A 27,954-nucleotide genomic window follows, 5' to 3' on the forward strand; every position below is an offset into this window, starting at 1 on the left:
GTGCTGAATGTAGGGTTTTGCGCCTCGGAAAATTCATATCTCCTAATCCGCTCGCCGGATTCGCTTGAAAATTTAACTGAAGCTCCGTGGCATCATTACCAAGATTTCATATGTTCGGACCGAAGGCCAAATATGCATGGAAAATTCCCAGAATTTTAAAGATCGTCGCGTTGTTTCGGTAAAAAGTGTGTTTTCGAGTATGTCGCGCCGAGTTCGAAAATTCATAACTTCTTCGATTTTTATCGTATGAAGTCCATTCCGGCGGCATTCTCTCAGAAATTTCGTTAGCTTCGATTCTTCGTCACACATGCCTGTTCAGATTTTGAGCCGAAGATAAGGTTTTATCGAGTTCTTTGAGCGGTACTCACAAAATTTCGCATAGTCGCGCCAGATGAATCGACGTTTCTCGTCATTCAAACCGGCGTACATTCTTCATCGCTTATCGGATTGAGGTGATTCTCGCGGCGGCGGGTCACAATTTTAGTCATCTCCAAGTGGACGGTGGTTTCGTTCCGGAATTCCGAGCCGAACCGAGTTTCCTTAAAAGCGAGCCAAAATGAGACGAACCGAGGGCAATTTGGACATTTCGCGTTGACAATATATAAACATTTTGCTCTTCACAAATCAGGGGGGGATTCTCATAATTTCAACTCACCAATTCTTCACAAACACATTCTCTCAATTCTCTCTCAATTCTCTTGAATCAAAACCACAAATTACATAAAACTTTCATCAATTCTCATCAAATTTCATCAAGATCAAGAACATGGATTGAAGAAATCAAAATCCGAAGTTCGAATTCTCCTCCTTCCTCTCCTTGATCTTGCGCGCCCCCCTCTCCTTCTCCCTCCGGATTCGCTTTCGAGTTCGTATCGCGTTCGTGTCGTGTTCGTGTGTTCGCATTCGTGCTTCGGTTAGATCTTCATTCGGTAAGCCTTGAACCATTGAATTAATTGCTTATTTGTTGATTATATGTGAATTCAAATCTAGATCTACTCTTTGTTCTTGATTAATGGATGATTGATAATGATTGATCGGTGAATTTACGTATTCTTGTCCGAGTTGATCGTGTTCATGTAAATTGTGATCGGATTTGATGTTGATTGAATATGATTGATATCCGTTGATAATGAATTGTGTTGTTCGTGTTCGGATCCGTGATTTGTTGTTGACTTTGTGTGCATAATTGTTGTTGATAGTTTGTGTTGCTTGCGATGTACTCAACGTGTTTGTATAAATGCATGTGACGCACTTTTGCTCGATATTTGCTTTATTTGACGCGTCGCACTTAGCATAATTGTCGACATGAGGATCATTTGATGTGTGGACGCATGTAAATTGTGTTGTTGATGTTTGCTTGCGCTTAATTGGTACGTTTTGGATTGAGTGCGAATGGCTCCAAGGCCTTTAAAATGCTTAAAAATCTGTTTTTACACGCCAGGAACCGGGTTGTCCCAGGCGGGAACCGGTTCCCACTCAATCCAAAATTGCTAATTTTCTGTGTTTTCACGCCAGGAACCGAGTTGTCCCTAGGTGGGAACCGGTTCCCAGCTGTCTAAAGGTTGTGTTCTCTGTGTTTTTGTATGGGGAACCGGGTTGTCCCTAGGTGGGAACCGGTTCCTGGCTTGCTAATTTTTGTGCTCTCTGGTTTTTTGTATGGGGAACCGGGTTGTCCCTAGGTGGGAACCGGTTCCCAGCTTGCTATTTTGACCTTTCTCTGTGTTTTGTACCAGGAACCGGGTTGTCCCTAGGTGGGAACCGGTTCCCAGTTTCAGCCTCTGACTTTTTGTATGGGGAACCGGGTTGTCCCTAGGTGGGAACCGGTTCCTGAGTATAATTTTTGTGTTTTTCTTTGCTAACTTCTATCTTGCGTAACTTTTCACTCGTAGTTCCGATTTGCCCGTTCCTTATATCGTCGGAAAGCTTATGAGATGTACTATCTAGCTAGATACTTTGTTTTCATTAATTTGTAGATCATTCATGTTTGATTTCTCTTTGATGTTTCATTGTCCATTTCATATTTACATTACTTGTCCGTTTCTTTTCGCTTTATGATAATAACGCAATTCCGATTGCGATGTTTGTTATCTCTAACCTGTGTGCTAGTGTGCAAGGCATTTGGACGGTCACCGATTGATACTCATTGCTTGAGTGTTCCGCTTCAATTGCGGAATACAATTCTATCTCATTTACTCGTGTCGTGCTCTCACCCTGGAGACACGCCTGTATTACTTTATGTCTGCTTGTTTGGTTTGCTTGTTCCTCTTGCAGGTGCATTGTGATTGTGCTCGACATACGAGTCGACATTTGTGTGCTTTATGGCTAATCGGTGTGCTGAATCGGTGTGCTGACTATTTGCTTTTGCTTTGCTAGCTCGCTCGCGGGATACTTAGTTTCTTCGCTTCGTTTCTCCTTAGTTTACGGATCATCATCCGTTTGGTATTGATTCCGTTTCATTTTACTTTTCCCGCACTTTACCGCTTTCTCGCATCATCCTTTAACATGAGAAGTAGGACTTAGACATGCATCTGGCCAAGCCCTCGAAAGAGGCTCTGTTTTTGTTGGTGTGTTTATATTTGTGCTTTGCGGCAGGGAGTCACGGTGTAATAAGTCCTATATGGCACTCCGTTAAGTCCTCATGGAAGGCATGCGGTCAAGGGTTCGTAATCAACCCCCGCCTAGTCTCATCGAGTCTGTTCATTATGCGCACGCCTCGCGTCGCTTGCTTTTGAACGTGCAAAAGATCTTGTTATCGAGTATGTCAGGTAAAGGGTTCATGCAATCGGACCCCCGCCTTTCTTATAGCTCGCGTCGCTCGACGTTGATGCTCGGTGTACGCACGCACCGTTTTCCTTTACGATCCGTGACGGCTTGGTTGCTGAGAGGGGTCCGCCTTCTTGTCTATGGCCCGATCATTTTCGCGAGGTCTGATGCTTGGTTGACTTGGGTTGAGCTGCTCCCCTTGGCTATGGCGGGACCGCCTTTCTACCATTTGGCCAGTGCCTTTGGTTTGTTTGCTTCACGAGTGGATGCTCGTTTGTGTGCTATATTGTTTGCATTCGCTTTTCCCCCGTAGGTTGTTTAGTTTAGTTTAGACTGATACCCTTTGTATGATAACATTAGGTAGCAAGCTTTCCCCTTAGCTTAGGTCTTCCTCATGCATCCTTTAAAACACAAACCACACTCTTTGATTTTCTTTTCTTAAGAGCTTGTTATTTCCGCTCCATTCCCAAGCGTAAGCCTCCAAAGGTCGAGCAGCGGAGTGTGAATGTAACTTGTTCACCTAAAAAACACAAAACAAACAGAAATTAGTTAGCCGAGCTACGGTAGCTCTGATTCTGCAAAACAGATACGTAGGCAGCGGGGTAGGGCCCGTGCGAGCACAATCCTTTCTTTTCCCTACATTCTGCATTCATTTTAGTCCAGATTAGCGTAGTTTGCTTACACACCCATAGATTTAGACACAGGCGTGGATACCATCGAGTACGATGGGCGCGAGGGGTGCTAGCACCTTCCCCTCGCGTAACCGACTCCCTTACCCTCTTCTCTGGTCGTGAGACCGTTGTTTTGTTTTGTGGTTTGCTGGCATTCCCTTCCTTTTCAGGATAAATATGTTAGTGGCGACTCTGTTAATTTTCGCGGTAGCGACAGCTGGCGACTCTGCTGGGGACGTCTCGACCTGTTGCTGGTCCGGACCTAGCGAGTCGATCCTAGCGCTTGTGTGTTTATCATTGGGTGTTTTATCGCTTTGCATATTTATCTGTTTGCATTGCATTCTATGTGCGCTTTTACTTTTCTGCATCATATTCTGGACTGTCTGGATTTCTATCTGTGGGTGGGTGTTTCAAGAGGTAAAAGGCCCAATACCCAGGCTATGAGTGATACCATAGGAACTAGGACTAGAGTGGCCGTGACGGACAGAGGGCGTATGCCTGATTGATCTGATCACGTATCCACGGGCAGAGCTTGGTGGAATGAGGCAATATCGTATGATAGCGCCTACATTCGATCCTCTGTTGGCTTTTCGACCTACCTTGGCCTAGATTTACCCGTGAGCGGGGCGGGAATCAATAATTGCTTAACAGGTACATTGATGGTGACTTCGGTTCTTGTTCGTGGGTTACCGCGGTTCTTGTTCGTGGTGTACCGCTGTTCTTGTTCGAGGGTTACCATTGTTCCTGTTCGAGTGTACTGTTGTTCTTGTTTGTGGGGTACTATGGTTCTTGTTCGAGTGATGATCAATGTTCTATGGATGTTGGTTCCGTGGGTTGACATTCTATGTACCGTATGGTATACCATTTGGGGGCCGAACCTTTGGCTCTGTATTATGTGTGTTACCGGCAGTCCAGAATGCCCGGTGGGCGGCAACAAGTTCCACCACTTTGCATCATAGCATATTTATTTTCAAAAGAAACGCAAAAAAAAAATGTATAATAATAAGCATTTGCATGTCATATTTTCAGGGATATTCAGGAGTTCACCCAAGTTGAAGATGGACATTCCCACTGATACTGTCAAAGAGCGTACAAGGCACACCAGAGCTTATAAGATTCCGGATATTGATGTTTCGGGGGTGATTGGTTTGAGTTCTCGGTTGGAAGGGGAGGTTCTTCGTGACTTCAATCATGACTATGGCAATTTGCTCTCCATCCTCAAGACATCTTTCGATCCAATGGCTTTGATCACCCTGTTGCAGTTCTATGATCCACAGTTGAGGTGTTTTACGTTTCAGGACTATCAACTGGTGCCAACACTCGAGGAGTTTTCTTACATACTCAACATCCGAATCACTGATGATGTACCTTTCATTCGAGTTCCCGAGGTTGTGAGATTTGAAAAAATAGCTGAAGCTCTTCACATGGGTATAAAGGAGGTGGAAAGAAATTGGAAGTCATCGGGCGGTGTTTCTGGTTTCTACCTTTGCTTTTTGATCAGTAGGGCTGAGGATGCGGCGAAGAAGGAGCAGTGGGTTGATTTTAGTCGTTTGCTTGCTATCATGATTTATGGTATTGTTTTATTCCCTTCAAGAGAAAACTTTGTGAGTTTGGCGGCGATTTGTGTCTTTATGAACAAAAACCCCGTGCCAACGTTGCTTGCGGACGCTTATTTTTCGATCCATTCGAGAGGTAAGAAGGGAGGATATGTTGTTGGTTCTTGTCTTCCGTTGTTGTATCAGTGGTTCATGTTGCATTTGCCGGTGAGAGGACCTTTTGTGCTCAAGAAGAGTTCTCTTAAGTGGTCAGATAGGATTGTTAACCTCACATCTTATGATATCAGGTGGAACTATTGTGTGGGGAAGGTTTGGAGCATTATCACTAGTTGCGGTCGATATCCCAACGTTCCTCTCATGGGAACCAAAGGTTGCATTAGTTACAACCCCACACTCGCTTATCGTCAATTGGGATATGCAATGGAAAGGGCTCAGGATGATGTAGAAGCATCTGAATCAGTGTACTTTGCTGATGGTGAAGATCCCCTGGAGCTAGAGAAGATAGCGTATGCTTGGACCAAAGTTCACAAAAGAGATCAGAATACTTTGAGCAAGAAAGTTCCTATTGCCATGGGTCCTTACCGAAAGTGGGTTGAAGCAAGAGTGGCAAATCTGTTGTTGCCATTTGCGAGGTCATATCCATTGTATGAGCAACCTCCCGTGGTTTTATCTGATACCGTTGCGGCTGAACTCTATATGCAAACTGAAGCAGACAACATCAAACTAAGAGCAAAGGACAATGAGGTTGGCTTGGAGAGGTATTTTCAAGATCGCGAAAAGGCGGAATTGGCTCGTAAGCTCAAGCATGCGCAAGGTGAAGGTTCAAGCATGACGCGTGCCCAAAGGCGATCTCATGACTTGATGGAAGAAAGCTTGTACCGAAAACAGCAGGAATGTGCGAAGTTGCGAAGGTCCGAAAGCAATAGCAAGAGAAGGATGCAGGACTCAGAAAAACAATTGATGGAAGAGGAAGCCAAGTCAGCTCGACTTGAAGAAGAGCTTGCAACCCTCCGGTCCCAGCGGAGAGGAGATGGAGGAGCTCATTCTGTTGTCAGACGATCCTAATACTGCTGTGGTTTGGATTTGTTTGGTCTAGGGTTTTGGTTTGATGTGTATTCCTGATGTTTGTCGCCCATGTCCAGGATTGTTGGATGGGGTCGCATTTTGATGTTCTGGATTTTCTTTTGTATGCCTTATGAGCACTTTGTGACACGATTATGTGTTTTATCTGTATGAACTCAAATTCTCAGTTATGTTTGAATGAAATATGCTCAGTTTGACGAATTATTCTCGTGTGTGGATTGCTGTTCAAATATATTCAGTATCAGGGTTGCTATGTCCTATCTGAAAGTGGGATGAACTCTTGGATACCTGAAAGTTGACAAACATTTCATGCATATCATTCATATATCATACATGTCATATATTTGCAGATTTTTGCAGGGCTTATATCTTATGTCTCACTGTTTTGTTACCAGAAGGAGTTCTAAGACGGCTAATCACTCGTATCCGACTAGGAGCAATCAGAGAAGACAGATGGAACAGATTCAGGAACAGATGGCTGAGATGAGAGCTCAATTGACAGAGCAGATGAATGCGCAGATGGCGCAGTTTATGGAAGCATTGACTAATGTGACCAAGGGGCAGGATGACTTGCGAGTTCTCGTTGAGAATTCCAGAAGGGTTGAGAATGGAGGACATTCGAGGCTGTTTGACGATGTGTCTGGCAGGATTGATGATCATCACGATCCGAATGAGTTTGACCGCTTGGGAGGGCACTATAATCCTTTCAATCAGAATCATGGGTTTCCACCTCCACCTCCGTCTCGTCTGTTGGGAAGGAGAGATAATCAGAACCGTGATAATTTGGATTTCAATGTTGAGAACTTTGACCAGGTATCGAGGCATAGTGCTGATGGTGCACCTGAAGAAGCTGAGAGGTATCGTCTGATTGAAGAACGTCTCAGAGCTGTCGAAGGCAAAGGGGTGTTAGGCCTGGATATCAATGACTTGGGACTGGTTCCTGGTGTGAGGATTCCACCGAAATTCAAAGTGCCATCTTTTGACAAGTACAATGGAGCGACTTGTCCCATGACTCATGTCAAAGCATACTATCGCAAGATGTCAGTTTATTCGGAGGATGAGGGTTTTCTAATGCATTTCTTCCAGGATAGCTTGGCTGGGGCTTCCTTGGAGTGGTATGTTCAACTCGAACGCACTCATATTCATTCTTGGAGAGATCTTGTGGAGGCTTTCATTAAGCACTATCAGTACAATGTTGACATGGCGCCTAATCGAACTCAGTTGCAGAGTTTGGTTCAAGGATCTAAAGAATCTTTCAAAGAGTACGCGCAGAAATGGCGCGAGTTAGCCGCAAGAGTTCAGCCACCGATGACTGAGCGTGAGATGATTGACATGTTCACCAGTACTTTGTCTGGACACTATTACTTGGCCTGTAGTGCTTCAGCCAACTTTTCTGAAATGGTGAGATATGGCGAACGTGTTGAGATGGGTCTAAAGATGGGGAAAATTCAGTTGGGAGCTTCTTCTAATTCTGCTAGTGGTAAGAAGCAAGCTGAGGGTTATGCCAGAAGGAAGGAAGGTAATGCGGATGCCATATATGGAAGGAGGGGTTCGGGGAGAAGCAATTCACAGGTTAATGCTGTCATGATCCCAGTGCCGCAGCAACAACAACAACATCAACATGGACAACGTTCCGGTAATGATCGTTATCCTCCCAGGACTAGGCCTCACAGAAAGATTGATCCGATTCCTATGACCTATGCTCAGGTGCTGCAACATTTGCTTAAGATTGAGAAGATTACTTTGAGAGATGCTCCGAATGCTCCGGACACACAATCTCCGAATTACAATGCAAACGCACGATGTGCTTTCCACTCAGGTGCCGCTGGTCATGATACAGAGAGGTGTATTGCATTGAAGAACAAAGTACAAGACTTGTTGGACCAGAAAGTTATTCAGTTTACTCAGACGCCTAATATTGTCAACAATCTGATACCTACTCACGGAGACTCGGGCGTGAATGCTATTGAGAATGAAGGTATGAGTGTAGTGTCTGATGTGGGCCGTTTGACTTTGCCGTTGCTATCCGCGAAGCAGTATCTGATTGATAATGGAATAATCCCGGATTGTGGAATTGATTGTGTGAATTGTAAAACTCAACCTGAAGGCTGTGATGAATTGAAGAGCACGATTCAGAAATTGACGAATGAGGGTCCTTTGCAATTTTATCGAAAGTTGAACAAGAGGCTTGCGCCTATACCGGAAGATCTCAACCCGATCAAGTTCGTGAGTGGGGGTGTCATTCAAGATGGTCAGGTTAATGCCATTGTCAATGGCGAAGAGGTGGATAGTGATTGTGAATTTGATAGCTGGATCCGTCCAAGTATTCCTGGAGAGATGCCTAGCAACTGGACGATTGAAGATGTCATCCAAGTGGCACAAGCTCAGGAGTAAATTCCTTGTTTTTACTTTTCTTATCATGCAATAATTCCTACGCTCTGCCCAAGGCGTAGTGAATCATTTGTAGGGCCATGCAGTTCGCATTTTCAAAGATTAATCATAAAATAAGGACGTTTTTTTTTGCATCCAAATGTTTTGCTCTTTGTTTTTCTTTTCAACTTTTTCCTTTAAATGGCAATGTTTTTGCACACACTTGCACATAGCTTAATAAAAAATAAAACTAAAATAAAAACATCAATCATGCAGATGTCCCACTACCACGGATTCCATTGGTAACAGTTCCGCTATTGCTTATTATGATTTTGACAATCCGATCTACCAAGCCGAGGAGGAAGCTTATGAAGATTGTGATCTCCCCGATGAGTTGGCCAGATTGTTGAAACAGGAAGAAAAGAAAGCGATTCAGCCGCATCAGGAGGAAATTGAGATGGTAAATGTTGGCACTAAAGAGCAAGTCCGAGAAGTCAAGATAGGGGCTGTGCTTGAGAATAGTGTGAAGCAGAGGCTTATTGTTATGTTGAAAGAGTATGCGGATATCTTTGTTTGGTCCTATGAGGATATGCCTGGTCTTGATACAGATATTGTGGTACACCGCCTGCCTCTCAAGGAAGATAGTCCTCCTGTCAAGCAGAAGCTTCGAAGGACTCGCCCAGATATGTCTGAGAAAATTAAGAAAGAGGTTGAGAAACAGTTTGATGCTGGCTTTCTGCAAGTTGTGAATTACCCGCCGTGGGTTGCGAATATTGTTCCTGTACCTAAGAAGGACGGAAAGGTCAGGATGTGTGTTGATTACAGAGATCTGAATAGGGCGAGTCCGAAAGATGATTTTCCTCTTCCCCATATTGATGTGTTGGTGGATAATACTGCTCCTTTCAAAGTGTTTTCCTTCATGGATGGCTTCTCTGGGTACAATCAGATCAAGATGGCACCAGAAGACATGGAGAAAACAACGTTTATCACACCGTGGGGAACTTTCTGCTATAAAGTTATGCCTTTTGGGTTGAAAAACGCAGGGGCAACGTATCAGCGTGCCATGGTGACTCTTTTTCACGACATGATTCACAAAGAGATTGAAGTGTATGTCGACGACATGATTGCAAAGTCTCACACTGAAGAAGAGCACTTGGTCCATTTGCAGAAGTTGTTTGAAAGGCTTCGGGAATTCAGACTGAGGTTGAATCCAAACAAATGCACTTTCGGAGTGCGATCCGGAAAGTTGTTGGGCTTTGTTGTCAGTGGAAAAGGTATTGAGGTCGACCCTGCAAAAATAAAAGCTATACAAGAGATGCCTGAGCCGAGAACAGAAAAAGAGGTTCGTGGTTTCTTAGGGAGATTGAACTACATTGCTAGATTCATCTCTCATCTTACGGCCACTTGTGAACCAATTTTCAAGTTACTAAGAAAAGATCAGACGGCCAGGTGGAATAATGATTGTCAAAGAGCATTTGAAAAAGTGAAAGAGTATCTGCAGGAACCTCCGATACTAATGCCTCCAGTTCCAGGAAGGCCTTTGATTATGTACCTCACAGTTCTTGAAAATTCAATGGGATGTGTGCTGGGTCAACATGACGAGTCTGGCCGAAAAGAGCATGCAATATACTACCTTAGCAAAAAGTTTACCGACTGTGAATCCCGATACTCACTGCTCGAGAAAACTTGCTGTGCTTTGGTGTGGGCTGCTCGCCGGCTGAGGCAGTATATGTTGGTTCACACCACCTTGTTGATTTCCAAGATGGATCCTATCAAGTATGTTTTTGAGAAGCCCGCTCTTTCCGGAAGAGTAGCCAGGTGGCAAATGATCTTGACTGAATATGACATCCAATATACTACTCAGAAAGCCATCAAAGGTAGTGTGTTGGCAGATTATCTTGCGCATCAGCCAGTCGAAGATTATGAACCGATGAAGTTTGAATTCCCCGATGAGGATGTTCTGTACATCAGAGATTGTAACATTCCCGGACCGGAGGAAGGACCCGAACCAGGATCGCGATGGACGCTCGTGTTCGATGGTGCCTCTAATGCACTCGGGAATGGTGTTGGAGCTGTAATTACTTCTCCATCAGGTTTTCATATTCCGTTTACAGCCAGAATCTGTTTTGATTGCACTAATAACATGGCTGAGTATGAAGCTTGCATCTATGGCATCGAAGCTGCGATCGATTTGCGAATCAAGTACTTGAAGGTTTATGGGGATTCCAATCTTGTCATTAGCCAGATCAATGGAGATTGGGAAACTCGCCATCAGAATTTGATTCCATACAGAGAGCATGTGATGAGACTCATTCCGTATTTTGATGAGATCACATTCGAGCATATTTCTAGAGAAGAGAACAATCTTGCTGATGCTCTCGCTACTTTGGCTTCCATGTTCAAAGTGAAATGGGCCAATGAAGCGCCTAACATCACCATCAATAGGTTGGATGAGCCGGCATTCTGCTTTGAGGCTGATGTTGAACTGGATGGAAATCCCTGGTATCATGATATAAAAAAGTTCCTCGAAACTCAAGAGTATCCTCCCGAAGCATCGGTGACTGATAAGAAGTTTCTGAGAAGGTTCGCAGCTAAGTTTTACCTCAACGGTGGGGTGTTGTACAAGAGGCATCATGACGGTGTGTTGCTCCGATGTGTTGTGAAGGAAGAAGCTTCGAAAATCATAGAGGAAATGCACGAAGGTGAGTTTGGTACCCATTCAAGTGGGCATACAATGGCTAAGAAGATCTTGAGGGCTGGTTACTATTGGTCCACTATGGAAACTGATTGTCATAACCATGTCAGAATTTGTCACAAGTGCCAGATTTATGCTGACAAAGTGCACGTGCCGCCTGTGCCTTTGAATGTTTTGACTTCTCCGTGGCCTTTTGCAATGTGGGGCATTGATATGATTGGAGAGATTAAGCCTACTGCTTCTAATGGACATCGCTTCATTTTGGTTGCCATCGATTACTTCACCAAGTGGGTTGAAGCCGCATCTTATGCGAATGTCACCAAGCAAGTGATTACTCGTTTTATCAAGCACAACATAATATGCCGTTATGGGATTCCTGAGAAGATCATTACTGATAATGGATCAAATCTCAATAACAAGTTGATGAAGGAGCTTTGTGAGTCCTTCAAGATCAAGCATCACAATTCTTCTCCGTATCGTCCAAAGATGAATGGCGCTGTTGAAGCGGCCAATAAAAACATTAAGAAGATTGTGCAGAAGATGGTAGTGACCTACCGAGATTGGCACGAGATGCTCCCTTTCGCTTTGCATGGTTATCGCACCTCTGTGCGTACATCGACTGGGGCAACTCCTTTCTCACTTGTTTATGGTATGGAAGCGGTATTGCCTGTTGAAGTTGAGATTCCTTCCCTGAGGATCATGAAAGACGTCGAGCTTGACGAGTCAGAATGGGTGCAGAATCGATTGGATCAGTTGAATCTCATTGATGAGAAGCGTTTAGCGGCCATTGGTCATGGTCAAGTGTACCAAAAGAAGATGAGAAAAGCTTTTGACAAGCGAGTGCGACCCCAAAGCTACAAACCAGGTGACCTGGTACTCAAAAGAATCATCCTTCCTCAGGGTGATCCACGAGGCAAGTGGACTCCGACGTATGAAGGCCCCTTTGTTGTGCAGAAAGTGTTCTCTGGCGGCGCCATGATGCTTGCAACTATGGATGGCGAGAACTTTCCGCACCCTGTGAACGCGGATGTAGTCAAAAAATACTTCGCATAGACCTGATAAAAAAAAAAAAAAGAAAAAAAAAGAAAAAAAGAAAGAAAGAAGAAAAAAAATAGAAAAAAGGAGAAAGAAAAAAAAAGAAGAAAGGAAAAGGAAGAAAAAAAAAAGAAAATGAATCAGGCAAAAGAATGAAAAAAAACAAATATACCCGCTAAGTTGAAAACCCGAAAGGGCGGCTTAGGCAAAAAAGGGACAAAAGCGAACGACTACATCTCGCATGCCACCGTGGCAATCACTCTTCATACATGCTTAGGGCTCCCGACCGAGGGATAAGCAAGACTCCGTGTTCTTGAGTTTGCACCTGGCAACTCAAATCCCTAAAGCATGCGCAACATCCAATCACTTTGTTTAGGGCTCCCGACCGAGGGATAAGCAAGACTCCGTGTTCTTGAGTTTGCACCTAGCAGCTCAAATCCCTAAAGGCACTCTCAAACCCTGTCGGGTCCACAAGTTCAGTGACGTCACCAATCAGTTGTAAATCGGGCAGTGATCAATCCTAATGAGTACGGTCTTCCAAAGCAAGGAGATGAGAACGTCGGAGTTATAAAAGTGATAGCGGGATCGAAACCAATGGATATCCGTTTCACATTGCCATTTCTCTTGTACTCAATAAATTGTGGTTACCTCTTACTAGGAACTGCTTCAGAAATGTATTCGCCCTCTTTCGGGCATGTTTAATAAACTTCTTTTCATCTCAAAAGCTGTTTTCTTTTACTGTTTTGTTTGCATAAAACGTCCTGAGTTTGTGTTAAACTTTGCATTTGAAAACTGCATTGCTTTTACAATACATGATTAGAAATGAAACCTTTGAATCTACTTCAAAGTTTTGTGTAACTGGGATGGCAGGCTAAGATACCATGCTATATCCTGGGGCATTTGCATTTGTTTGTCTCACAGGTACATGCTTGCAAGCGCTTCGTATCAGCATATCGGCGGACTTAATCATGAGAGATTCTCACTCCCCAGCCGAGTGCTTCCTAATGAGGGATTCTCACATCCTCAGCAAAGTACAGCCTAACGCATTCACTATGCTCCAGAAGCCGTATTCCCGGCAGAACGCTTTCTCCCCAGTTGAGTCATGATAGAATGGTGTCTGATTCTCCAGCAAGCTTTTAATGAGGTTCCTTGCCTGAATGCCTCATTTTCCCCAGTAGAGGGTTTTCTCTCCCTAACAGGTTGACCTGTTCTCCCCAGGAGAGTCATCCTATTTCCCAGTGGAATGGTCTTAACGAAGGTTCTTATGTCAAGTTCCTTATTCCCAGTGGATCTCTCATATCCTCAGCAGCTTGCGTTGCAGAAGTGTTCATCTCCCCACTGAGTTCTCTCTTCAGCAGAGGTTTGCATGCATCCTCAGCAGAATCTGCATCCTTCGAGGATTTCCCCAGCGGAATACTTTATCCCCTAGCAAGTCTGTCACTCCTCACCAGAGTTATCTTCATGGCTTGCTCTTATCTCCACATCCCCAGTGTGTTGAAGATTGGCTTCTCCAGCAAGGTTCGCCAGAATATTCCCCAAGTTCAGTGGGATGCTCTTATCCTCAAGCAGGATTCATTCCCCAAGCAGAGCTCGCATCCAGATTTGATCGTCTCCAGCAGATTTCTGATCCATCTTTGCCAGCTCGCAGTTTGTGACTTCTGGTCACTCGTCTTGTTCTCCCCACAGAGTTCCATGCTCTCTCCAAGACTTCTTCAGCAAATCAGTGCTCCTCCGCTGTTTCCCCAAGCAGCGTCTGAATCATGCATCATTCGCATTGCATTCTCTAGGCGTGTAGCATTTCCATTCTCGGAATGCTACTCCATAACACATTCATACATACATCATGCATAAATCATATCATATCCGTTTCTTTCTGCAGGAAAGTTATGAAGATACAAATGCTCCCCGGAGAGCAATATTCGCCTAGTCGTTACAGGCGCTTATCCTGATGCTTTGTCATGCAGAAGAGGATTGTTCTACTTATTTTCTGACGCAGTTCAGATCAGTTCAAAGACATTCCTATTCCCGATGTCCCCAGATCGGTGGAAGATATTTGTTCCTATTCCTGATAAATCAGACTTTCAGTTGAAGGAACCGCCTCCGGATCTCCCAAGATCTTCCGAAGGAGCAAGCCCTCTGATGCATCAGATCAGTTGGAAATATCTACTCCCTGACGATTTAGTTCGTTCAGAAGAAGAAACTCGTTTGCCCAGTCCTGATACCCTACTATCAGTTGAGGACGTTTTCTTTACCCGGCGTACACAGTTCGGAAGAAACATCCGTTCCTATCCTAATATCCAGTTTCAGATTAGTTGAAGGAACCGCCTCCGGATCTCCCGTGATCTTACGAAGGAGCAAGCCACTGATATCATCAGATCAGATGGAGATGTTTGCCTGATCGACTTTGTCTTTCAGATGAAGATTGTCCTACTTATTTTCTGGCATCATGTCTAGATCAGTTTAAAGGCATTCTTTCCCCGGCGTACACAGTTCGGAAGAGATATTGTTCCTATCCTGATTTCCCGTTCAGTTGAAGGAACCGCCTCCGGATCCCCGTGGTCTTACGAAGGAGCTAGCCGCTAATTCCCAGATTAGTTGGAATATCTACCTGATGATTTAATTGCATCAGAAGAGATGTCTGCCCAGATTCCCAGATCAGAGATAACTATTACCCGTTGATGTCCAGATCAACCGGCGTATCTCCCTCGATTCCCAGATCGACTTAAGACATCTATCCCGATGCATGTTCGGAGACATCTGCAACGCCTGATACTCAGATCAGTCGAGATGTTCCTTCTCTTGATGCCCAGATCATTTGAAGTGTTTTCCCCTGCCTGTGGGTGCCCGTTCCTCCTTTTTCACAAGTTGGAGCATATTTATTATCCAAATCAATTGAAGTTTTTTCCCCTGCTCGCGGGGTGGTACATTCCCTCTTATTACGAGATGGAATCTTCTATTGATCAAGAGCGCAAATTTTCGAGTTCATCCTGGTATTCAATCTCCTTCCACCTCAACGGTTCGAAACTTTCGTTTCTCACTCGTCAGGTTCAAGAAGTTTGAATAGGGGCAGCTGTTGCACCCCAAAATTTGCCCTCTTTATTGGAGCTATAAGTTAATGATGACGTTTATTTCGTCATTCAAAAATGAAAGGAAAATAATAAAGAGTTTCATGGGTTTAAGAGGTTAAAGTGTGAAAGAATGGTTTAAACGGTGAAAGTACGAGAAAATTCATAAATACTATCTGGAAGGTGATATGAGTTAAATTCCCGCGTTGTCCCCATTGTTTCGACAAGATCTACAACTTTCGTGTTCGGCTCGGGAGCCAATTCTTTAAGGAAGGTCTTCAAACTGGCAGATTACTTGAGGTTTCATAGTGAGAAATAGTGCTGAATGTAGGGTTTTGCGCCTCGGAAAATTCATATCTCCTAATCCGCTCGCCGGATTCGCTTGAAAATTTAACTGAAGCTCCGTGGCATCATTACCAAGATTTCATATGTTCGGACCGAAGGCCAAATATGCATGGAAAATTCCCAGAATTTTAAAGATCGTCGCGTTGTTTCGGTAAAAAGTGTGTTTTCGAGTATGTCGCGCCGAGTTCGAAAATTCATAACTTCTTCGATTTTTATCGTATGAAGTCCATTCCGGCGGCATTCTCTCAGAAATTTCGTTAGCTTCGATTCTTCGTCACACATGCCTGTTCAGATTTTGAGCCGAAGATAAGGTTTTATCGAGTTCTTTGAGCGGTACTCACAAAATTTCGCATAGTCGCGCCAGATGAATCGACGTTTCTCGTCATTCAAACCGGCGTACATTCTTCATCGCTTATCGGATTGAGGTGATTCTCGCGGCGGCGGGTCACAATTTTAGTCATCTCCAAGTGGACGGTGGTTTCGTTCCGGAATTCCGAGCCGAACCGAGTTTCCTTAAAAGCGAGCCAAAATGAGACGAACCGAGGGCAATTTGGACATTTCGCGTTGACAATATATAAACATTTTGCTCTTCACAAATCAGGGGGGGATTCTCATAATTTCAACTCACCAATTCTTCACAAACACATTCTCTCAATTCTCTCTCAATTCTCTTGAATCAAAACCACAAATTACATAAAACTTTCATCAATTCTCATCAAATTTCATCAAGATCAAGAACATGGATTGAAGAAATCAAAATCCGAAGTTCGAATTCTCCTCCTTCCTCTCCTTGATCTTGCGCGCCCCCCTCTCCTTCTCCCTCCGGATTCGCTTTCGAGTTCGTATCGCGTTCGTGTCGTGTTCGTGTGTTCGCATTCGTGCTTCGGTTAGATCTTCATTCGGTAAGCCTTGAACCATTGAATTAATTGCTTATTTGTTGATTATATGTGAATTCAAATCTAGATCTACTCTTTGTTCTTGATTAATGGATGATTGATAATGATTGATCGGTGAATTTACGTATTCTTGTCCGAGTTGATCGTGTTCATGTAAATTGTGATCGGATTTGATGTTGATTGAATATGATTGATATCCGTTGATAATGAATTGTGTTGTTCGTGTTCGGATCCGTGATTTGTTGTTGACTTTGTGTGCATAATTGTTGTTGATAGTTTGTGTTGCTTGCGATGTACTCAACGTGTTTGTATAAATGCATGTGACGCACTTTTGCTCGATATTTGCTTTATTTGACGCGTCGCACTTAGCATAATTGTCGACATGAGGATCATTTGATGTGTGGACGCATGTAAATTGTGTTGTTGATGTTTGCTTGCGCTTAATTGGTACGTTTTGGATTGAGTGCGAATGGCTCCAAGGCCTTTAAAATGCTTAAAAATCTGTTTTTACACGCCAGGAACCGGGTTGTCCCAGGCGGGAACCGGTTCCCACTCAATCCAAAATTGCTAATTTTCTGTGTTTTCACGCCAGGAACCGAGTTGTCCCTAGGTGGGAACCGGTTCCCAGCTGTCTAAAGGTTGTGTTCTCTGTGTTTTTGTATGGGGAACCGGGTTGTCCCTAGGTGGGAACCGGTTCCTGGCTTGCTAATTTTTGTGCTCTCTGGTTTTTTGTATGGGGAACCGGGTTGTCCCTAGGTGGGAACCGGTTCCCAGCTTGCTATTTTGACCTTTCTCTGTGTTTTGTACCAGGAACCGGGTTGTCCCTAGGTGGGAACCGGTTCCCAGTTTCAGCCTCTGACTTTTTGTATGGGGAACCGGGTTGTCCCTAGGTGGGAACCGGTTCCTGAGTATAATTTTTGTGTTTTTCTTTGCTAACTTCTATCTTGCGTAACTTTTCACTCGTAGTTCCGATTTGCCCGTTCCTTATATCGTCGGAAAGCTTATGAGATGTACTATCTAGCTAGATACTTTGTTTTCATTAATTTGTAGATCATTCATGTTTGATTTCTCTTTGATGTTTCATTGTCCATTTCATATTTACATTACTTGTCCGTTTCTTTTCGCTTTATGATAATAACGCAATTCCGATTGCGATGTTTGTTATCTCTAACCTGTGTGCTAGTGTGCAAGGCATTTGGACGGTCACCGATTGATACTCATTGCTTGAGTGTTCCGCTTCAATTGCGGAATACAATTCTATCTCATTTACTCGTGTCGTGCTCTCACCCTGGAGACACGCCTGTATTACTTTATGTCTGCTTGTTTGGTTTGCTTGTTCCTCTTGCAGGTGCATTGTGATTGTGCTCGACATACGAGTCGACATTTGTGTGCTTTATGGCTAATCGGTGTGCTGAATCGGTGTGCTGACTATTTGCTTTTGCTTTGCTAGCTCGCTCGCGGGATACTTAGTTTCTTCGCTTCGTTTCTCCTTAGTTTACGGATCATCATCCGTTTGGTATTGATTCCGTTTCATTTTACTTTTCCCGCACTTTACCGCTTTCTCGCATCATCCTTTAACATGAGAAGTAGGACTTAGACATGCATCTGGCCAAGCCCTCGAAAGAGGCTCTGTTTTTGTTGGTGTGTTTATATTTGTGCTTTGCGGCAGGGAGTCACGGTGTAATAAGTCCTATATGGCACTCCGTTAAGTCCTCATGGAAGGCATGCGGTCAAGGGTTCGTAATCAACCCCCGCCTAGTCTCATCGAGTCTGTTCATTATGCGCACGCCTCGCGTCGCTTGCTTTTGAACGTGCAAAAGATCTTGTTATCGAGTATGTCAGGTAAAGGGTTCATGCAATCGGACCCCCGCCTTTCTTATAGCTCGCGTCGCTCGACGTTGATGCTCGGTGTACGCACGCACCGTTTTCCTTTACGATCCGTGACGGCTTGGTTGCTGAGAGGGGTCCGCCTTCTTGTCTATGGCCCGATCATTTTCGCGAGGTCTGATGCTTGGTTGACTTGGGTTGAGCTGCTCCCCTTGGCTATGGCGGGACCGCCTTTCTACCATTTGGCCAGTGCCTTTGGTTTGTTTGCTTCACGAGTGGATGCTCGTTTGTGTGCTATATTGTTTGCATTCGCTTTTCCCCCGTAGGTTGTTTAGTTTAGTTTAGACTGATACCCTTTGTATGATAACATTAGGTAGCAAGCTTTCCCCTTAGCTTAGGTCTTCCTCATGCATCCTTTAAAACACAAACCACACTCTTTGATTTTCTTTTCTTAAGAGCTTGTTATTTCCGCTCCATTCCCAAGCGTAAGCCTCCAAAGGTCGAGCAGCGGAGTGTGAATGTAACTTGTTCACCTAAAAAACACAAAACAAACAGAAATTAGTTAGCCGAGCTACGGTAGCTCTGATTCTGCAAAACAGATACGTAGGCAGCGGGGTAGGGCCCGTGCGAGCACAATCCTTTCTTTTCCCTACATTCTGCATTCATTTTAGTCCAGATTAGCGTAGTTTGCTTACACACCCATAGATTTAGACACAGGCGTGGATACCATCGAGTACGATGGGCGCGAGGGGTGCTAGCACCTTCCCCTCGCGTAACCGACTCCCTTACCCTCTTCTCTGGTCGTGAGACCGTTGTTTTGTTTTGTGGTTTGCTGGCATTCCCTTCCTTTTCAGGATAAATATGTTAGTGGCGACTCTGTTAATTTTCGCGGTAGCGACAAGGACAAAGAGGGAAACTTTTAAAACAAAGCCCTATACACAAAGTTATTTGGGCGGAACATTTAAAAGCAAAGCCCTATAAAACATCTCTCTGCTTTGGGCCAAGCAGGAGGTCAAAATAACAGCGAGGTGATTACTTTGAGCGGCGAACAACATTCGGAACGTCGACAGCTTTCCAGTAGCAACGAACTCCTCTGTGTATTATGTATTCAGGAAAATTCTCTCCAGAATTGTCTTCAGTATTGACATTGACCGCTGGTCGAGCAGGATTTGAAGGTCCTGGTTTGTCACCCTTGTTCTTTGTAGAGTTGAAACGGTCTTCTTCTAGTTCTTGAAGAGCATATGATGAGTCACAATCTTCAGAATTTTCAGGATGTATTTCCCAGTCTTCAGGATGAAGAGACTCATTGTCAGAGACACTTTCCGAGTCAACTGAGGGACCATCTTCCCCTTCATCTTCAAAAATGGCATTTATGTGATAATAACCATCTTCAGGATTATAAATCTTGGTAGATGCGTTGAAGCTGAAATCTTCAGTAATTTCAGGCTGCTGAGAAAATTGACAGGGCTGATAAGCCTCTTCTGGTTGACTACTATATTCAAAGGAATCTCCCCCATCCAGTTGGTTGGATATCTTCAATCGCAATCTTTGAACTTTCAGGTGCAGTATATTTCACCATATAATCATATTTGCCACTTGGTTGTCCCAAGGTGTCCCAAATTTCTGCAGGAACAGGCTCAGTTTCTTTGCCTTTGGATTTCTCTGAAGGAGGATATGGTTCTTCCTGAGATATGTATCCTGAGTCATTGAGATAACATTTCCATTCTTCTTCAGTATCGGAGAGACCTTCTTCGATGCATTCTTCGATAAGGACATTAACCTCTTGAGGAATTGGGTTAAGGAATCCTCCACTAATGAATGTTTCTTTGATCGGACGAAGGGTTTCATCCTTCTTGGTACAGTTTGAGAATGTTGGTGAACATCCGAGTCCTGCTCTAGTTTCATTCTTGGTCGGGATCACAACTTGCCCCCAGCCAGTGGTAGTTCCATCTTTCACTACTTTTACCGCCTCTTTGTAAGAAGAGATTGACGCTTTCTTTTTGGAAGATTCGTCTTCTAAAGAGAGACCTTGGAACTGAGTTCCTTCCATATCATCAGCACCAATGAAAGAGAAATTGGATAAATGACTCACCATTAAGGCTTGTTCTCCACTTATCGTTACCAATTTTCCATTTGTTACAAATTTTAACTTTTGATGGAGCGTAGAAGTCACTGCCCCTGCTTCATGGATCCATGGTCGTCCTAACAGACAGCTATAAGCAGCTTGAATGTCCATGACCTGGAAGGTGATTTGAAATGTATGTGGACCAATTGTCATGGGAAGGTTGACTTCGCCGATAACAGATTTTCGCGAACCATCAAATGCTTTGACTACTACACCACTGAACTTCATAGGCATTCCTTGGTAAGACAAGCGAGCAAGAGTCGTCTTTGGCATCACATTCAAGGAAGATCCGGTGTCTACCAACACATTAGACAAAGAGTCTGACTGACAGTTCATAGAAATGTGCAAAGCAAGATTGTGATTTTTGCCCTCCTCGGGGAGTTCTTCATCACAGAAGCTTAAATTGTTGCAAGCAGTTATGTTGGCTATTATCCCATCAAAATGGTCAACAGTCACATCATGATCTACAAAAGCTTGATCCAAAACTCTCATCAGGGCTTCCCTGCGGGCTTCTGAGTTTAAAAGCAATGAAAGTATTGAGATCTTTGAAGGAGTCTGCATAAGCTGATCCACAATTTTGTATTCACTTCTTTTGATAAGCTTCAAAATTTCGTCAAAGTCAGGATTGACATTGGTTCCACTGGATTGACCAACATCAGTGTTTGTATTACTGACAGGAGTTTCCTCGGGATTTCCCACTGGTGTATTGATAGGATTTTGTCCGGTAGCAGGAGCAACAGGCTGCTTCGGAGGTAGTGGAGTATACACACGTCCACTTCTTGTTACTCGACTTACATCAGCGATGTTCACGACAGATGAAAGAGTAGGTAAAGGAACTTCTTGTCCATTCTTTATCATTGTAGCATTGTAGTTGTATGGAACTGCCTTGTCAGAGTCATAGGGAACAGGTCCAGGTAGACAAATGATCAAAGGAGCAATAGGAACCTTTGGCTTGTTGTAGGTAACTTCTATGCGCTCAGGCATGTTGAAATAAGGAACGATGACGTTAACTTTAGGCATTTCCGAGTTGATATCTGAGACTAAAAGCTCATGCGGATAACATCCTATCATGTTAACTTCATCTTCATTCCTATTTCTGTAGATCTAAATAGTACCATTATCCAACAGAACTTGGAGATCTCTTCTCACAATCGAACATCCGTGAGGATCTACACAACATATGCTACAGGAACCGTAGTGATGCTGGCGAAAATTCTTCCCTTGACAGAGAGTAGCGTGCATTTGTACCAAATCTGCTCTTGAGAAATTGATATTATAGACTCGGTATGGACCAGGACATCCATACACCATGTTTACAACATGCCCTCCATGATTGGGCAGCGGATTTGCTTGCACATTTGGGTTCAAATTTCTGAAAGAGAGGAGATTAGATCTAACCAACCTCTGAACTTCATATTTCAAGGCTATGCAATGCTCAAGATCATGGCTAGGTGCTCCTTGATGATAAGGGCATGAGACCTCAGCTTTGTACCACCATGGGAGTTTCTCAGGTATGGGTGGTGGTGCTTTAGTTTGAACAAGACGTCTTTCAATCAAAGCAGGGTACAATTCTGTGTAGGTCATTGGAATCGGATCAAACTGTGGAGCTCTTTGTACACGATTCTGATTATTGTTAAACTGTTGAGCCTGTTGTTATTGAAACTGCGGGGTAAATCCCGGATTCGGTGCTGTATTAATGGCTGGTGCAATAGCAGCTACCTGTCGTTGACGATTGACATTTCCTCTTGGCCTCCCTTGGGATACCATGTCAATACTTTGTTCCTTCTTCTTTGGGAAACCACTTCCGAACTTTTTGGTTCCGCTTGAAGATCCACCTTCTTTAGTTAGACGTCCGGTTCAGACCCCTTCTTCTAGACGCATCCCCATGTTTACCATTTCGGTGAAATCACTTGGAGCACTAGCAATCATGCGTTCATAATAAAACGGGCCAAGAGTATTCAAGAAGATCTTTGTCATATCTTTCTCTTTTAACGGTGGATTAATCTGAGCAGCAGTTTCTCTCCATCGTTGGGCATACTCTTTGAAAGCTTCATGGTCTTTCTGAGCCATGGATCGAAGCTGATCTCTGTCTGGAGCCATATCCGAGTTATACTTGTATTTTCGGACAAAGGCCTCACCTAGGTCATTGAATGTTCGAATATTAGTGCTATCCAAGCCTGTGTACCACTTCAGTGCGGCACCAGTCAAACTGTCTTGAAAGTAATGGATAAGCAACTGATGATTATCTGCATAAGTAGACATCTTTCTAGCATACATCACAAGATGGCTTTGTGGACAAGAACTACCTTTGTACTTCTCAAAGTCAGGGACCTTGAATTTAGCAGGTATTTGTACACTGGGAACCAAACATAGTTCTTGGGCATTCTTTCCAAACAAATCTTTTCCACGGATAGCTTTAACTTCCAGCTGCATCTTGTTAAACTGCTCTTGGAGATCTCCCACAAGATTACGCTGATTTATGCTATCATCCTGATCATGATAAATCTCATTGCCACCATAAGGAACAGTGTGAACCGTAGGGGTCGGAACCGTCATAGTGGGTTGAGAAAGTGCCATAGTGATTTGGGAAAAAGTTACCCCCTGACTTGGAGTGGACAGTGAACTTTGTGCAGCGGGCGCTTCAGTTGTGGTTGTTTGAACCCCAGAGAAATTATGGCGAAAACCTGCACCAAAGCTGAAAGGCGGGCCCCAACCTTCTGGCATGGAGAAAGATGGAATGCTGAATGCAACTGTAGAAACTGGAGTAGTGACTTCAGATGTCACTGTTGCTTGACTGTTTGGTGGCGGCGGCTGATTCTGTGCGTCCATTAAGGAGTCAACCAGAGTAGTGAGACTTTCCAACTTTTCCTGAAGGGTGGTCACTGTACCACGAAGCTCAATATTCTCTTGTTCAGAGTGTTCCATTACTCTTCTTCTGCTTGAACGAGTATTGTATCTGTGATCTGATTGCGAGCGCGGTCGAGAAACTTTGAGACGCGACAGCTTGACAATCTATTGGAGAAAGATCCAAAAGATGAGACTCTATACAACAGACTCGATATGCAGAATGATGTATGCAAAAAGAAATTTATGATTTTTCCAAATATTTTTAATATTATTTCCTTGCAAACATTTGAACACAAACTATTCTTTTATTGAAATAATGGGAAATGTTACAACATTGGAGCATAGCTCCTTACAGAAGCAAATGATAAATAAAAAGCTAAACAATCCTAAGCATCTTCATCAGACGAAGAACCAAATGCATTGTGCAGCTTGAGCTTCATGATTTCTTTCCCATAGTAAGCTTTCAATTTGGCCTTTTCGGTCCTCAGTTTGTCAACAACATTCTTCCAATCATCAGGAGTCGGAGCGTTGCTTGTTGAGCCTTCGATATTCTTCTTGCTTTCTTTGATGTACCTCTTGATTGCAGCGTCTTTCTGACGAATCCTCTCATCTTTGCTCATGAGCCATCCATCTTGATAATAGAGAGTTTCTTCGTGATCTTTCACTCTTTTCTTCAACTTTCTATTTTCCACATCAGTTCTACGAAACTTTTCTTCCCAAGCGTCTTTTTCTACCCTCATCTTAGCCAAAGTGTCTTGGTATTCCTCCATAGTGGGAATGTTGGGTCGTTGAGACACTGCAGGAAACATGGGTTTTTCATAAGCATAAGGCATTTGGAACTCTTTTGCTCTTTTCTTTACCCAGTAGGTGTAGGCGTCCATGGCAATGCAATTTCTTGCCTCACCTTTTTCTTTCCATCGGACGTCGTACCAAGCTCTCACCATTCTTGCTTTCAACCTTTGAGGATTATCCCCTTCTCGGTAGAAGTAGCCTTCCACTGAGGGACCAATGGGTTTAGTTGAATTTGCATACCCGAGTTGTCGTCGGGCTAGGACCGGGTTGTAGTTAATTCCTCCTTGTGTACCAATGAGGGGTACGTTGGCGAATTGTCCGCAACTGTCAATGGTTTCTGTACCACAGCGAGCCAAGGTATACCAATGAATATCATTATTAGTAAGAGACATAAGTCTTTGAGGCCAACGTAAGCCTTCTCGGTTTTCCGTGAAAATAGGAGACTCAGGTAAGTGTGAAACAATCCATTTGAACAACAATGGTGCACAACATACAATGATTCCACCGCCTTGGCGATTCCTATGATGGACAGAGAAATACATGTCACCAAGTAAAGTCGGAACAGGATTTCCAATCAGAAAGATCTTTATGGCGTTGATATCGACAAAGTTGTCGACGTTGGGAAACAGAACTAACCCATAGATGAGCAAGGCTAGTATAGCTTCAAAAGCTATCATGCTACTAGTTTCGATGAAATCAAAGGCTTTCTTTATTAAGAAGTGTGAAGTTAAACCCGGGAGGTTTCCTTTGGTAGTCCAATTACTCTCTACTTCAGACTTCTTCAAGTGGATACTTGCTGCAATGACGTGTGACTTAGGAATGGCTTCCAAACCATTGAAGGGTATTTTGTCAGACACAGGAATACCCAAAAGATTGGCATATTCTTCCAAGGTCGGTACCAACTGGTAGTCTGGAAAGGTAAAACACCGGTAGATGGGATCATAGAACTGAACCAGAGTCTTGAGAAGTCCTTCATCAACATGAGTGTTCAGGATAGGCAAAAGCTTTCCATAACTTTTCCTAAAATCGGGAGGATCTTGTACAGAAGATGCTAACTCTCTTAGTTTTTCCACATCAGGTGCTTTGAAACCGTACTTTTTGGTATACCTTTTTACCCCTTCCATAACTTAATCCTATAATGTTTGCAAGGAAAATTCTCTAAATTTTTTTGGAAAAATCATGTTTTTATGGAAAAAAGATGGGTTTTTTAATGAATGTATGAATGCATGGATGCATGGATGCCACATATTCAAACATGGTAAAGCAAACATGGTAGCGCAAACATGGTAACGCAAACATGGTACTACAAACATGGTACACAAACATGGTAACAAACATGGTACACATAGGTTCAAAGGTCCAGCGTCACGAGCATGAGGTCAGAGAACCAAAAATGGGATAGTTCTAGTTAATCACCTGCACAACATGTTCTACTGATACGTCAGAGTCTACATTTTTCTTTCGGATATTACCGGTTTGCACAATTAAACTTGTGAGCCAGCAATATTCTCAAGAAAAACTCGTCTGAGTGTGGTTCTCCGCATGACAACTAATCCAAGTCTTCACCTGAATAGTTTCTGCACCACAACCTAATAAGGCCAGGATGGGTTGGGGTTCTACGGCCAACTCAGCTTCTACAGTTCAATGAAAGTAATAATGTCTTCGCTACGAAACATGCTAAACATATATTACCAACAAGGAACCTCCACTGAGCGGAAGGATTCTCACGTACGCCTGTACATGACTATACCCTCCACCTAATTCCTATGTGTACTTAATCCGGGTTAGGATTTGTCCATAATGTATCACTTGTAACAGAACCACACAAGTAACAGAACCAGAACCACACATGTAACAAAAAATGAAATGAAAAATATAGAAAATAGAATTAACCCTTCCTTTGGAAACAATAAAAAGATGGTCCCCAGCGAAGTCGCCATTTTTCTGTCGCGGGGAAAAATCGTATCCTTTTTCGGGATGAGACACCTGATGCCTTCTTTGGGCTCGAGTGCTCAAAAAAATGATTTTTCTTTTGTTCCGACCAAACTTTTTATTGTTTCCAAAGTAGAAAAAGGAAAAAAGCTGCAATAACCTTAAAAGTGGGGGAGAGATCTTTGGGTAAGAGGGTTGGTTATACGAAGGGAACGTTTTAGCACCCAACGTATCTATAGTACTCTATAGGTTTCTTTTCTATGTTTTTCATTCCATGTTATTGAGAGGTTCTTGTGAAATAGGTGGGACCTAAGGTGTTTGTTTGATTATGCTCGCAAAGATCATCGCGATCCTCTGCATACATATCCCTTAGAGGGAATCAGAGCATCTGTAGCTCGGGGTCTACGGGTGCTAAGGTTTGAATGGTTTGAGGGAGAAGTTTTGCTCGCCAAGGATACGACCTTGTGCCTACGTATTCTCAAAGGGATGTTGAGAAAGTCAGAGCAATCGTAGTTCTCACTTATGCTAGTGGAAGCAAAGGAAAAGAGACAAATGTCATCTAAATGTTCGATGTATCTAATCTATATCATCACATACATCTGTTTGATTTTGTTTGAAAATCTTTTCATTATAAGCCCTGGGCCATGCCACTTATGGTGCTTAGAATGATAAAGATGTTTTTTAGCCAGCCTTGTGGCAAAAACTTTCAATGAAGTCAGCCTTGTGACAAAAAGTTTTGATTAATCAGCCAGCCTTGTGGCAAAAGTTTCAATGAAGTCAGCCTTGTGACAAAAACTTTGATTAATCAGCCAGTATGGTGGCAAAAAGGTTTGATTGATTAGCCAGCCTTGTGGCAAAAAAGTTTAGTTGATTGATTGATTGATTGATTGTTTGTGATGATATAGAAGAGATACTCCTATCATAGAGATGAAAAATGTCTAATCTCCTAGGGTATTTGATTTGGATATTGGGGATGCTTATAAGAAGCCCGTGGGTCCTTGTACGAAGCCCAAGAGGAGGCTATCCGAGGGTCCTTGCATTGTAAGCCCAAGAGGAGGCTATGGGAGGGACAATCCAGGGTCCTTGCATTGTAAGCCCAAGAGGAGGCTATGGGAGGGACAAGTCGTTTGTACGAAGCCCAAGAGGAGGCATGGTATAGTTGGTTTGAGCTCTTAGAGCGATTTCACCGGGAAACCATACTCTATGTCCTAACCTAAACTAGGGAGATTCTTTGCACGAAGCCCAATAGGAGGCTATGGGGAACCTAGTGTTGTACTAAGTTGAACAAGCATATATATAACACAATCACAAATATGAACAAGTACGAGAAAATATGAACAAGTACATGAACAAATATGAACAATTATACATATATATGACAAAGTGTGTGTATATAATGGAGTTTATGAAGGAAATATACTTGTAAGCATGATCCATTTGTAAACACGGGGGATCGGGACTTATACTCGGGGAGAGACCCACTTGAGTTTATTCAAAAGCTATGTAAACAGGCATTTACAAAGGGGCTTGGGACTTATACCTACATGGAGGCCCATGGTATTTTTGGGAAGATTTCAAGAAAAACCTTCATTTTTTGATTAGTTATTCGAAGTTAAAAAACAAATTGAACGAGATATATACAAAAAGGTGTGTGTACAATGAAATACCTAATTTCATGTACAGGAATGGGACTTATACCTATGTGGAGGCCCATGTTTTATTTTATAAAACATGGTTGATTGTTTTGTTAAAGAACGCGAGGTTTCGTCGTTTTGAAAAGCTTTGAAAGTTTTGTTTTGAAAAACGTTTTTTGTTTAAAGAAAAACTGTACAAAGAAAAGGAAAGGGACTTATACTCTCTAATATTCGAGAGGCCCACATCGTTTTGAAAATCAATTGATCAATCAAAAAGATTTAATCAATAGTTTCTTTTGAAAAGAAAAATCAAAAAGA

At 43.2% G+C, this 27,954-nt stretch overlaps 2 protein-coding genes across 4 annotated transcripts; both read left to right on the plus strand.

Annotated features, from left to right (window-relative positions):
- Window positions 1-2,148: 2,148 nt before the first annotated feature.
- Window positions 2,149-6,437, plus strand: LOC131594739 (uncharacterized). The gene is made up of 2 exons (XM_058866941.1): window positions 2,149-2,271; window positions 2,374-6,437. The coding sequence occupies exon 2, from the start codon at window positions 4,427-4,429 to the stop codon at window positions 6,053-6,055; it is 1,629 nt and encodes a 542-aa protein (XP_058722924.1). The 5' UTR covers window positions 2,149-2,271; window positions 2,374-4,426; the 3' UTR covers window positions 6,056-6,437.
- LOC131594738 (uncharacterized) lies at window positions 2,271-27,871 on the plus strand. Of its 3 annotated transcripts, none has more exons than XR_009281479.1 (4): window positions 2,271-2,439; window positions 6,469-8,463; window positions 8,720-16,485; window positions 17,663-27,871. XR_009281479.1 is itself a non-coding variant. In XM_058866940.1 (3 exons), the coding sequence occupies exons 2-3, from the start codon at window positions 6,527-6,529 to the stop codon at window positions 12,189-12,191; spliced, it is 5,409 nt and encodes a 1,802-aa protein (XP_058722923.1). In that variant the 5' UTR covers window positions 2,271-2,439; window positions 6,469-6,526; the 3' UTR covers window positions 12,192-27,871. The 3 variants fall into 3 exon arrangements, 1 of the variants encoding a protein (XP_058722923.1); XR_009281480.1 differs by having other exon boundaries at window positions 17,930-27,871; XM_058866940.1 differs by having other exon boundaries at window positions 8,720-27,871.
- Window positions 27,872-27,954: the final 83 nt, after the last annotated feature.

This window comes from Vicia villosa, linkage group LG4 (assembly GCF_029867415.1).
Source record: "Vicia villosa cultivar HV-30 ecotype Madison, WI linkage group LG4, Vvil1.0, whole genome shotgun sequence".
Lineage (NCBI taxonomy): Eukaryota > Viridiplantae > Streptophyta > Magnoliopsida > Fabales > Fabaceae > Vicia > Vicia villosa.